The sequence below is a fragment of the Xiphophorus maculatus genome, chromosome 21, assembly GCF_002775205.1.
Source record: "Xiphophorus maculatus strain JP 163 A chromosome 21, X_maculatus-5.0-male, whole genome shotgun sequence".
In the NCBI taxonomy this organism is placed as follows: domain Eukaryota; kingdom Metazoa; phylum Chordata; class Actinopteri; order Cyprinodontiformes; family Poeciliidae; genus Xiphophorus; species Xiphophorus maculatus.
The window spans coordinates 18,385,676-18,398,903 of NC_036463.1; the positions used below are offsets into that span (position 1 = coordinate 18,385,676).

Consider the following 13,228-nt stretch of genomic DNA (forward strand, 5'->3'; position numbering starts at 1 on the left):
TGCCGCACGCCTGCTGTTTTGGTCATTACGGGTCGCTGTAGGACATAGAGTGGCTTGCCAAAGATGCTTAGCGGAACCCGGGCATTTGGGATGTGACTTCACTCACCTGGGGTAAATGAGGACAACTCTTCCTGCTGGCTTTGAGGCCCGTCCTCCCTTCTGGCGCTGTCCTGATGTTGAAGAGGGCCTGAAGAGCACACTGGGCCGCCTGCGTCTTGGCAAGTTTCTTGCTGCGACCGCAGCCCTCGAATATCCGCCCGTCCACGCGCACCGCCATCACGAAGCTCCGCGGCCGCCTCCCCTCAGCTCGCTCCGACAGACAGGCGTAGCGCAGGCCCGGCCGGAGCTCGTTGAGCAACGCCACGGGACTCTTCGGCTCCTCGGGCTCCGGGACAATCCCACCGAGCCTCTGCTGGGCCTGCACCATGAGGTCCAACGTGTGGCGGAGCAGCCGTCCATGCCTCAGCAGCTCGCTCGACAGCAGATCGCTCTCGCTCGACGAGTCGCAGAGCGCGAGGCCGTCGGAGCACGGCGACGCTTCAAACTCCTTGAAGAGCGTGTCGGAGAAGTCGGCCTGGTCGGACGTGAAGTCCGCCGAAGGGTTGGAGATGTTTCCCATGGCCAGGTGGGCCTGGGGCGCATTGGGGAACTGGACGAAGGATTTGAGGGCGAGTTCAGCGGCCCTCATCTTCGCTTTCTTCTTCGTGGGTCCGGTACCCTCAAAGGTGAGTCCGTTAACCTCCACGGCAATGGAGAAGACAGGAGCGTGGACGGGGCCGGTCTGGGACACCATGCGGTACTGCAGCCCCGGCCGAAGCTCATTCAGCTGCACTAAGGCGTTCTTTGGAGCCTCAGACCAGGAGAGTTTCTTATAGATGAGTCGGAGCTGACACAGGCGCCCGTTGTTGTCTTCCTCCAGTGGCCGTTTCCTCTTCAGGCCAGAGCCGGCCCCTCTTGACGACTCCGAGCAGAAAAGCGACTGGCATTCTCCAGAGCCGATGGAGAGATCCTCCAAGTTCCCGACGTTGCGGTTTTCCTTCACCTCCGTGCTGCTCGTGCCTGAAGAGCCAACCAGAAGAAGAAAAAACAAAACAAAACAGAAACCATTTTAAAGGAAGAGATCTAAAATACTGAAGTAAAAAAAAGAAGAAAAGAAAGTAATTATTACTGTGCAACACTCTCATTTATCCTGGCTGAACAAAAATGAATCAAGGAAAATCTCTCAAGGCAGATTGAGCCACTTGATACACAATGAAATGGTAATGAACACATCTACAATCAACACCCGCAGCCGAGCCCACTTCATACCACAGGGCTCTATAATATTTAAGTATTTTAAAACCCAAATACAAATCCCTCTGAAATGGTGATGTTATCTGCCAAATCATCCTGTAATCTGCCTCCAAATTGGTTTGGAATCTGAGTCGGGGAGAAGGAAACATTGGTCCCCGCGGCCCTCGCAGAGCATCAATCCTATTTGTAATGGGGAGGGGAGGAAAAGGCGGGGGTTGTGTGTGAGTGCTAAGACTTTCCAAGAAAAAAGGGTTTGGAGCCTGCTTTATTTCACACTTCTATCCTCTGCGAGAGCAAAAGCCTGAAACAGCTGCGATACGCTCTTCAACCGTCGTTACGGAGAAGTGGCGGCATGTATTGGCTTTCTGATGGCAGACGAACAAAAACAGGGCGTTCAGAGGAATTTCAACGGTGGGATGGGAGTCACTTACTGGTGGGGCAGATTGTAGCTCAAGATGAGCATGCAGGCAGGCATCTGATTTGATGACTTATTCATCGGGAACACTCAGATTTAACATTTATTAGCTCACTTTTAAAAGACCCATTTGTAATCAAAGAGCCCATTTCTCCCGCCTGCCTCCCAAAGTAGTTAATTATGCAGGTGACAGAGATTTCAGTTCCACACTCTGTCTGCCAATGAGAAACGGAGAAGGTGTGCAGCGGCTTACTTAAACTGTCCTCGTCCTCCGTGCTGCTGGTCCCAGGGCTTATGTACTTGAAGGGAGCGATCAATGCCGACAGCATACCGACTTTCTCTGCAGGAGAGACAAGAGACACACAGAGTCAACAGGAGGGCAGAGGTAGAGCTGCTTTGATGTTTTTATCGATTAAAGCCAGGGATCGTTGTCGGCTCCCGAGTCGACAACGAGGCAGAGATGACGCGTGCATGAGAGGAGGGCTGCTCTCCAGAGGCCGTTCCCCCATTGAACCTACACTGGAACGTAACACTGAAATCAGAGTCAAATACAAAGCGTTTGCTCTACTAATAGAAATTATCTGCATTTTAATTTCCTCCAAAGATGCTGCTACGTTTTTCTTTTTTACCTTTTGTAAGGTTTGTTGTGAAAAAGACAGTCACGCTTGGTCTCGAAATTTGATCATTGTGCATCATAAACAGAAACCGTCATACAAAACGCAGTAGAGATATTATTCACAATATAAATTGAGTTCCTTTTCAAAGTAGCTGATTTAATCTGGTGAAGTACATTTATTCTGATAGCAGGATTAGCTGATATGAAGGTGAATGGTATTAGCTTGGCAAGATTTCAGACTCTTATTTTGATGGAATAACAGGAAGTGCTGTTTACGGGGATCATAAGTGAGCTAGCTAACAGGAAAACTAAAAATGAGCTCCTCCACCTCCTTCCAGTGCTGCTAAAAATGCTGCAAAAGCTCACCACTCCTGGTCAAAAACACCCAATCAGAGCCAGGAGGAGGTTCTTAATCAATAAATATCTGTTAATAAATATCAAATATATTTATATTAGTAATATAAATATCAATAAATAGCTGTCAATCAATAAGTATTCGGTATTCTGCTGAATGTGCTAATAGCTGAATGTGCTAACTTACAATTACAGGAAAACCTTAAATCTGTTGTTATTGGCGGCTATGCTAATTAGCCTTAGCATTGGTAGCAGGGTATGTTGTGGTGAACCAGCTGTAGCCTAGCAAAGAGCAAATGGGAGAGCCTGAGAAGGAGAGTGATTGACAGTGCTAAGACCCGCCTCCTGCCTCTGATTGGTTGTTTCTGACTGAGTGGCGTATTTCTGTGAAGAGGTCAATTTTTTCACAGATGATCTGTCTTATACTGTCAACATAATGATAATTTTAACTAACAAAACAAATGTAAAAAAAAAACATTTATAAAAACAGGTACATATTGCATCTTTATAGGTCTTCAAAACGTAGCTGAAACTTTAACTGATTCAGATTTTTTTTTGCAACACGATTAAAGTTTTACCCACCAGCTCTTAATCTTTCTGCAAATCGATTCAACATTTTGTGGAAGTAACACAGACTTAAACTCGTGTTCTCGCATTGTGCCCGAACGAAAAAAGAAAAAAAAAGAAAGGAGCTGAACTTTTTCTCCTCAGAGCCAGCTTGTCAACAGCCCCTCTTTTCTTGTTTCCCCCTCGAGGCCCCGGCTGTCCAGGTGTGCGTGTTGTTTACAGTGTGAAGCCCTATTAGGACCATCGCTTGGTTTGGTGCTCTCCACGCAGCGCTGAGTAAAATTGACAGACCAGTCTGGCTCCTTAATTAAACCTCCTCTCTCCTCCCAATGCCAGCTGATGATCAATAAAAGAGAAAGGCGAGGAGGAGGAGAAGGAGGGAGGGTGGGGGGGATTGAGATGGACTTGTACAGCAAGGTGATGAAGTAGGATGTTGAAAAAGAGCCAGAATGAGTTTACAGAGTCGGAGCCAGGTGTCGTTATACTCTAGAAGCTTTTAGCACACACACACCCCTGCTGCCCTTTAACTCCTCCGCCTGACTCTCCAAGAGCCAAGACTCATGAGGGCGAGAGTTCAAAACAGCTAAACGCTGCGTAAATTGGGGGCCTCACATTACGGGGGCTGTAAACTCGTTCTGATAAGAGCGTGAGGTTGTGAGCGAGGCCTCCTCTATTAGCAGAGCAGCAGCACTAGAGGGACTCAATGAGTCACTGTGACACACATGGTTGCACTCCAAACACTGGCGAGTCCTTGTGGGCCAACATCACAATACGAGCACTTGCATTCTGACCTAATTATGGACTACAGCTCAACACAAGCAGCAATTTGGCCCTTAATGACTCCCTTGGCATCACAGAGGCCATTTCCAAACCAATCTGTATTGTTTCTAAAGCCTCTAAAGGCTTATTTTTAGAAAAAAAAAGAAAAGGATGAAATGTGACGTACTACTCTGTCAAATTTAAGGATTTATACAGGTTTGGTTGTAACTTACAAAGTCTATCCATGTGCGTTTTGACAGCAAAGACAGTAGTTCACATGAACCATGAAATTAGAGCGCACTCTGAGGCAATTAACACAGAGGATGGCTGAGCTTTCCCAGTGTAGCCCGAAAACACGGAAATCAACTGTAGATTTGGTAATCCCGCACCGCAGAGCGGTCCAAAAGTACCGTTTAACGGCTTCTGCCAAGCTAAAGGGCTTAGCTGGCAATCAGACACAACAGCTTCACACAATCGGAGCTGCATTAAATAGTTAGGTGATTGCTGTGAGAGGCCACTGCCGCATATTTTAGTAATTGAGGGTATAAGCCAAATCAACGTCCTAATCTGTTTTACACGCGAACACGTGAAACACAAACGTCAGGTGAGGCAGAAAATGCAGTTAGATGTGATTTTCTATTAGCTCTTTTTTTTTAGTTAAAATCGATAACGCATTTCTTGATGTCTGAGATATACAGTGCAAGTACATGCAGTGATTCAGATTTTGTCCGCCTTTTATATTGCCCTTATCCTAAAATGTATTAAATTAATGTAGTCCCTCAAAATTCTACACAAAAATACTCCATTACTACAATGTGGAAAACAGTTTTAAAGATTTTTGGCGGATGTATTAAAACTAGTAAACCATTTACATAAGTATACAAAGCCTTTGCATACGGTTAGAGATAAGCCTGTCACACGATAAGTTTTTTTCCGACAATAAATCCGCACAACATCAGAGAGGTTATCGCGATAAATGATAATATTGTTGTTTTGAGATCATTTTCAAATAATATAACGGTAATGGAAAAAATAACGCAAGAACGCATTCTCAAATTCTAACGAACCATTAAAACTGGAACCGGAAGACTTTTTAAATATCCACAATAATTCAACAAAGCAACAGAAACGACAAATAAACTGAATTAATTATGAAGTTTCTGTGACCAAAGCACCAGGCTGAAGACTTCTGTCATCCATTTATTGGTAGAAATAAGGTAAAGGTCATTTTATTTATGTAGCACATTTTTAGCAACAAAATCTAAATCTTGATCTAAGGTAATGTTCTGTATTGCTAAGCAGAATAAGAATAGACAGAGACATGAGAAAAGCATTCATTAAATGTATTATGTGATTAATTGATTTATTGTTTGCTTTGACAGGCCCACTAACGTGTTTTGTTCTGAGCAGTTCAGCTAAGCACAGGATATGTGCTTTTGGATATTTTAGAGGAAATACACAACCTCACTAGTATTCACTGTGTACTGAGATGCCAACAGGTCCTCATAGTTCGCCGTGGCGCGCCAGTACAGAGTGGAGAACAGGTCGCTGGTGGGTAGCGCTCTGTGCAGAAGTTTAATGACAAATCATTCAAAGCGTCATGAAATTTTGAACCGTATCAACGCCGAACAGCCAGCGGCGCTGACTGATGAACTATCATCACACACACACATAAAAGGAACACAATGTAATAAAGAGGAATGAGATTCAATGCACATCCTCATTGCTTGATGATATGCTGGCCACATCACTGAGCTGTATGAAAGCTTTAACAGACCCTTTTAATACTCCATTCAAAGGACTTTCATTTGAACCAGACTCGCATTCACCGTCGGAACAGAGGTTTTGTCTCCCCTCCTCAGGACTGAGTAATTTCATGCAACCCTGTGAGACGCTCCCTTTTTCTCCGCTTTCAATGGAGCACAGTTCACGTCAAACGCCTCAGGAAGTAGCCATTGAGTGCGAAATGTCGTGGTGTTTTCAAGAGCTCTGATGTTGCGCGGACGTAAATGGGGGAGAAAATAAGAGGTCACAGTGGAAATGCTAGCAGGGCGTTTGTGGAGGTTCGTGAGGCGGGCTGACTGAGTACGCTCCCGTCTCAAAGACGTCCGAGTTGCATCCCAGGCAGGTTTTTTTGAAGAAAATTGGCTTTTCCAGAGTCATGTAGGATATTTGTAGCATCTTAGTTAGAGCATGATGTATCAGTAAAGAGATGCCAATGGTAAAACGCCTGGTAGGTTTATCACTATATTGGACTAGCTAAGGATACCAATATTGGCCTAACTCCACTTGGAGTTTCATGTTGGGTTGAAGCATTCCTTGGAGTTCACGTCTACTTGAGAAGTCCTTGTACACGTCTATGTTTTTGTCACTAAATATATCCCTTACCAGGCTAACGGCACGACATTCCCAATATATGTTAGCAACAACCCAAGTAAACCAAACAAGCAAAAAAATCAACACAAATCTGTCCAAATATTATTGAAAAGATAAAGAAAGCAAGGACCAAACAGGCATAGAAAGCCAAGAAAATAACTTTGAAAGCAGTCCTTCATCCTATGCGGTTCCAAATTAAAATCAGTCGGTTCAGAGTCCCAACTGATGGCATGTAAAAGCTTTATCCTTACTAAATATCTCTTGATGAGTGAAAGCAGAGAGTGTCTAATAGAAAAAAGAACTGTTGGAAATATTGTCACTTCTTGAGATGCGGTCAACCTAAGGTGAAATCCTCTCCATGTAAGCATGACTTCAAAGTCAAGCAGGAAAAAAAAAAAAAATCCAGCCTGCTATGAAGTTCATCAAACATCCCACCAATCACCTCCGCTTATGTCCCTCCTCCCTCCACCGTTACTCTGCATGTCCTTCACGGTATGCATCAGCCATTCCTTCTCGTTCAGCAGCAGGCCTGAATGATGGGAGCCAATTCATGCCGATAGCCTCGGCTCACCACAGCCGACCTCCTCGCCACCGGCGCCGCGCCAAGGCACGGTGAGGGGAGACGGTCCTCATTTGTTTCCGCGGTACAGAGGCCGAGACGGAGGACAAGGCGGGAATAGATACGGGAGAACCTCGGCAGATGGCCGTGAACTCCTGATAGCGAAAGGAGCGGCCATGGCGTCCATTCACAATGAGCCGCAGAGCGCAGGCTCCTTCTCTCTTGCACCTCCTACGCCGGCTCTGAGCAGAGGGTAATGAGCCCAATCAGATTTCCCCATGGCTCAGCATAACGAATGGGTCAGATGAGCGACGGGAGACACTATTGAAACAGGCGCCGGGGGAAATCACAGACTCACTCGCTCTGTCTCCGTTTAACACCTGCCCGTCTCACTTTCCACTCAGTATCTTTCTGAGACTGAAAGCTACTGAGCCAGTAAATGAGAGACTGTGTTTTTTTCACCCACCACCTCCCTCACATCACACTTAAAACCTGATTCCTGCCAATTCTCTTATGTGATAAAAATAACCTCCACATAATAATACGTATTGGGCTAAGGGTCCTTGCAAACCTTTGTTTGAATACAATGACATCTAAACCGGAGTTTGAAAGCTTGCGCATGCAACAATTACATCCTGTTAGTTACCTACTGGGCACTAAAACTATACTACAAGGTACCAAACTGTGCAGGTCCAAGATTGTTTAGGGATCAAACTACCATTAAGCAGCACAGCTACGTTAATGTTCCTGCATTAACTGCCCATTTGGGGGCTTTAAACATGTTAAAAGCCCCAAAAAAGTGCAGTATTAAAATATATGTATATATACATATATTTTGTTTTATAAACAAATATGCTGTCTTTGAGAAAAGCAATGTGTTTTTCTGTTGCTGACATACATTTCAGAAGTTTGTTCTTACTTCCGTATTTTGTAGAAAGTAGAGGAGCTAGGCTGCTTCTAAGACATCATTTTGTTTGCAACAAATTATTTTATTCAGGAGTCTTCATAGTGTACACTGATTTACCATCCTACATATGAACGATCACATTACCAAAATACATTTATAAAACTGACTTGTGATTTAGGGCCCATTGTTTATTTTGGATCTTAAGCGGCTGCGTAGCTTGATTATACCTTGGGCTGGCACTGGTACTCAACATGTTCTGTCCTTATCTGAGCATTTCAGGTGTAGTTACAAACACACAATGGTAAAAACAAGATTTCAGTAGTTGGGTTTTGGTACTTAGCCTGGCTACTTGCTGAAAAGTCATTTGTTATTCAGTTTTGGCTAGTAAAACATTCTGACACCAAAAATATTCCCAAATACTCTTGGAGTCACGTAACTCATGCAACACAAAAACAAAAATGGTAGAATTTGGGTGAACTAGCTTTCCTTGAACGATGCTAGCACCACTACATATGATCGGGCTTGTCAACTACTATCTTGCTGCAGTCAGTATAACCTTGTTTGGCCAGATTAGTATTGAAGGAGTCTCTTATAAATTGTTTAATGTTTGTGTGGCATCATTTTGGGTACCTGATAGAAATAGCGACTAGCCCGACAAGAAAACGTTGCTGACACTGTGTTAGCCGTACGCTGCGGCTGGCTAATCTTCCTAAAACTAGCATCTCCTTTGTAGTTTAACATTTAAAAAGTTTTGCAGGGACAAAAACTGTTACACATTTTAGTTCCTTTTAAAAGGTGTTATGTGTTGCAGCTGTTGTTTTGTAGTTTCGAGTCTGTGTCCATCTGTCTGTCTGTCCATCAAGCTAGTAGAGGATAAACCTGAAGGTGTCAATGTGCTCCCTACTTAAATTTCAAAACAAACTCATTCTAGGTTAAGGCTGAAACATTCCAGGTTATGATAAATGTATGTGAAATACTAAAAGCAACTTTATTTTTTTTAAGTTTTATAATTTAAACTTTCTGAGGAATTAAAAAAAAAAAAATTCTCCTGTAGCAGTGATTTATTTCCTTTAGAACATTTTTTAACGGTCTCTGTGGTCTGTAGATATTTCCTGCAGAGTAAAAACTGTCAGCTGAAGAAATCTGCTCACACAGACCACCTGGTGAGTGTTACAGACAGGATGCTGGCTTTCTCTGCAGGATGCAAGTATCACCTACCTGTCAGAGCCGGTGTCAGAGTATCTGAGCCAGAGAGTGTCTTTTTCCTCATTTCTAGTCAGATGTTTTAGTCTGCATGTGGAAGTTGAGCTTAAAAAGAAAATATCCAAAAACAAACCAATAGGGACTAAAAAGAGGATCAACTAGAAAAGATCGAGAGCGGAATGAGAAATACGAACCATTCATTCAAGAAGACGCATAAAAATATGATGTGATGTGGAAGATGTGAAATCTTCCACATAGTTTTTCATGAAGTCTCACTCGGAATAAGCTAGGAGTGAAATTAGGTTCTTTTCACTTACTGATAATCGATCCGCTACATATTGAGAGGTTTAGAAATGCGTTTGTAAACAGGATCTTGATTACTCTTCTCTTATCTATAATATAAAATAGCTGTTGTGTGATACCTTAAAAATGATAATAAACCAGCTTTGTCTAGTTCAGCTAATAGCACTGCTATCTGATTTTAGCTAGCAGTTAGCAAATTATGCTTAAAATACATAAAGATTTCAGTAACTTTCCTTCAGCTTCATTTATTCTCCATTTCGTTCTCTTTAATTACATGTAATTTCATTTACTGATCTAATTGTTCTGATTTCTTTATGGCGCAGATGACTTGAGATCACACTGACGTATTCTGTGAATTTAATGTCAGTTACCCCTTTTATAAATATAGTCACGTGCGTATCCATTATAAATGTGTGTAAAACTTTGTCAACATTCAGCTAATGTAAAAAACCTCATAATGTTTGCAATTACAACATTTCCATTTAATAAGAAATGCAACTAAAATCACATGTGAATAAGTGTGTTCAATTAATAAAAATCCTGTAGCCATGATCCTCCAACTACTTCCTGTTGTCATCTTTGTGGTTTGAGCCAGTGGCAACATCCGGTTGTTGATCATGTGACTTGTGTAACGCGACAAAAGTGTTCCAGTTTCAATATCGCCCCCAAAAATGCAAAAAACACATTTTTTTGAAAATGGTGTGCTTTCATTAGGCAAATTTATTTTCAAAATGTCAATTTGTGCAACTATATGGTCAATGAAAATGCAGTGAACAAATGTTAAATACTCGTTTCCCCCACTGTAAGCAGAGTGATTTTGACCTGGATGCTTTTTGTATTTCTTGCTCTCACCAGTCCTAATGTTCAACTGTGCAGAAACGTTAGGACTGGTGACAAGATCCAACCAGGCATGTCTGCATGTACAGGTACGGGTGGCAGGAGGGGCCACTTCACCGAAAGTGACACTGCAATGTCCACAGACTACAGCACCGAATTCCACTGAAGAATGGACAAAGAAACCGGACAGTGAATCGCTTAATCATACAGTAGCTCAGGGAAGAAATTGAAACCACTTTTTCTCTCAGCTTCCCCCCTCCATCCTGACAGCGAGTCTCAGAGGAACCCTCTCCAGCTGCTGAGGCGAGGAGCCGGCGAGTCGCCACGGGGACGCGCCCAGCATGCATGACGGCCGCCTCTCTCGCCCCTACGATCAAACCGAGGCTCGGGCTCTCTCTCCGTCCGCACCTCCGCCTAACACCCCTCACATCTCTGTGAGCACTCACCTCAGAGAGCCGCACTTACAGCCACAATGCAGGCACTAGCGAGGCTCGAGAGCGCAGCCCAGATAAAAGCCTTTTTATGCCACATCCCAGGCAAGAGCGATATAAAAATGTTTTTTTCTTGTAGGAACGAAGAGAAAAAAAAAGGAACTTTTTCTTTTTTTTTTCCAACGGGCATTCCGCAAAAAAAGTCTTCTACCTGTGAATGCCATTGAGCTTGACTCCAAAAGCTTTTAGCACCAGAACAGCAACGGTTGAACAATGGCGCCTCGGGGTGCTCCAAACGCCTGCAACACAGAGCCATCGGACCCAAAAGGCTAACTTACCCCTATTGGCATGTCTGCTTGAGCAGGAGCAGACAAAGGCAAACCAAGATGCTCTCTAGTCCTTCTTCTGCTTTCTGCAATAAAAAGCAAACAGGCCTGATTCTCTCCGCTGGTCATAACCCCCTGAAAAAAGAAACAAAAAAAAACCCCCAACTTGTGTGCAGCCCATGATGGCAGCCTGATAACAGGAGGATTTAATGTGCAGCCGCTCCCCTGCTTAACAGAATATTAATGTTGGTTGTCATCCATGAGAATGACTCATTTACAAGCACGCCGAGGAAGCCGAAGACTCGAACCCGGATGAGGTTTGTCGCGCTGCTCGTTTGATAACAAGCACTCGAGTGTATTTACAAGGCAGAGCGAGTGAGATAAGTCCGCGGCGTAATGACACTAAGCAGGTTCAGGAAGCGTCTCGGCAGCGCCGCCGAGGCCCCTCTCCCCTCCCACGGTTATCCCTGTTTATGTCATCGAGCGTGGCGCTGTCATCTGCTTGAATTTCAAACGCTTGGGTTTGCCTTGCGAGGCCTTTGCTCTCAACTTTCAACGGATTTGCGCGCGGATCGCTTCCCACTGCCGAGTCGCAGGCAAAAGAGGGGGGCGGAGGGGTGAGCGATGTTCCGCTTTGTTGGCTCTCAGCAATAGGCAGATGAGCGACCTGACCCGGTGTTCAGATGGTGACATGACCCCTCACTCCCCCCTGTCCCCTGCGTGTGGTCTCGGATCTCAGAGCGTGTGGGAGTCAACCGGTAGGTGTGAGGTTAGATGCGAGCCGTTTCAGTGTAAGAGACCTGGCAGTCTCAAAGAAAACAAATGCTTCATATTGTAACCTACAGCAAAATCCATGCTGGTTGATACCCCTGCCAGGGATGTGTTTGTAGCCTTAAAGAGGCGGTATTTTGTAAAATCGACTTTTTGAGTTTTACAAAAAGTCGCTTATCAAACACATACATGGAGTGCTGCCTTGATTCTTTCATGTATGTTTGAGAAATCCTTTAATCTCCCGTGGCAACCATTCAGCTGTTCAAAACGCCTGGGTGAGCCTAGCTCCGCCTTTGATGCTTTCCAAGCGTCCACCTCACAGAACAGCCCTCCCCCACGTCTCCACCAATCTGCTCCTTCAGACTAGCCGGGAGCAATTAGCAAACACCCGGTGGAACATCTGCTGAGCTCATTACAGCAGATGCAATACTACTACTCAAAAAACAGACTGTGTATCTAATGAGTCAGAGCTACTCCTCAGTGCGGCGCCGGTAAAAATGCTGTTAAAGACTTAATAGAAGAGCGATGCTATGATGGCTTCCTGGAGGTGGAGTTTCAGGAACAGCAGGAGCTTCTTAAAGAGACAGAGGCCCAATCTCAAGGCGTTAGATTATGAAGTGAATTTTTTTTAATGTCATACCTGATATAGATAGCATTTTTATAACAACTGAAAGTAACATAGTTACTTGATTTGGCTATAAAATTTCACCATATGCCTGGAGAATACATAATAATACCCCTTTTCGCATAGCCTTTTTTACCAACTACTTTTTTATTCTTACTTTAGCATTTTCTTGGATGGATACTTTTTCTTTTTACTTGAGTAAAATATAAACTGAAGTAGAGCTACTCTTACTCTAGTACACGTTTTGGGGGTATTTTACTGTTACTTAGGGGGAAATTTCTATGTCCAAAAGATGCACCAAGAGATTTACTGGAGACTGAAATCGGATGATTTCACGGTGCATATCATGGCGTTTCCGATTGGTGAACACGCCTTGCCTGGCAAAAAACACAAAGCTTTTTGAAAATGTGATACCAAGAGGGCGAACAGTATTTCTCTCGTTTATCTTTTCCGTCCCACTTAAATGACACCCCTAATCAAATAAAACTCGTGTGCGCTCTCCTCCACCAGTGTTGCACACCTCACGTCGTGACACATATAATCAGGTGGCCCGTTTGCACTACTTTGTTCAACGCAAATTGCTGCACTGACGCTGGCTGCACGGCACAGATGGGACGCGGGCAGTTTTTCATCGGCTGTTCCGTGCCACGGAGCCCGACACATCTGGTATGCAGCGAGCGGCATCTTTGCACTAATTTGTTTGTCACTATACATTGAAGGGACTATCTGTCTTCCTGCCATGCTTTGGTTGCGGCATGATGTTTGAAGAACATGGCTAGTCAGAAGTTTCGGGAGTCAAGCACACGAGCCGTCTGACTGGGGGGCAGGGGAGAGGGAGAGACGAAAGGGAATGTGGAGTGTGTAAATTCCTAACAAAGATACTTTT

General features: G+C 44.1%; 1 protein-coding gene across 4 annotated transcripts in view; it reads right to left on the reverse strand.

The window, feature by feature from the left end:
- adarb2 (adenosine deaminase, RNA specific B2 (inactive)) overlaps nt 1–13,228 on the reverse strand; it is a 195,544-nt gene that overhangs the window by 68,514 nt on the left and 113,802 nt on the right. Inside the window, exons 1-3 of one of the 4 annotated variants that reach the window (XM_023326829.1) lie at nt 6,632–6,652; nt 1,962–2,048; nt 107–1,059 (exon numbers count right to left, since the gene is read on the reverse strand). In XM_023326829.1, coding sequence (XP_023182597.1) covers nt 107–1,059; nt 1,962–2,037 — 1,029 coding nt within the window. In that variant the 5' untranslated portion in view covers nt 2,038–2,048; nt 6,632–6,652. Of the gene's footprint in view, nt 1–106; nt 1,060–1,961; nt 2,052–5,833; nt 6,119–6,631; nt 6,653–13,228 lie in introns of those variants that run through there. The other 3 variants (XM_023326828.1, XM_014472247.2, XM_023326827.1) reach the window with 3 other exon arrangements.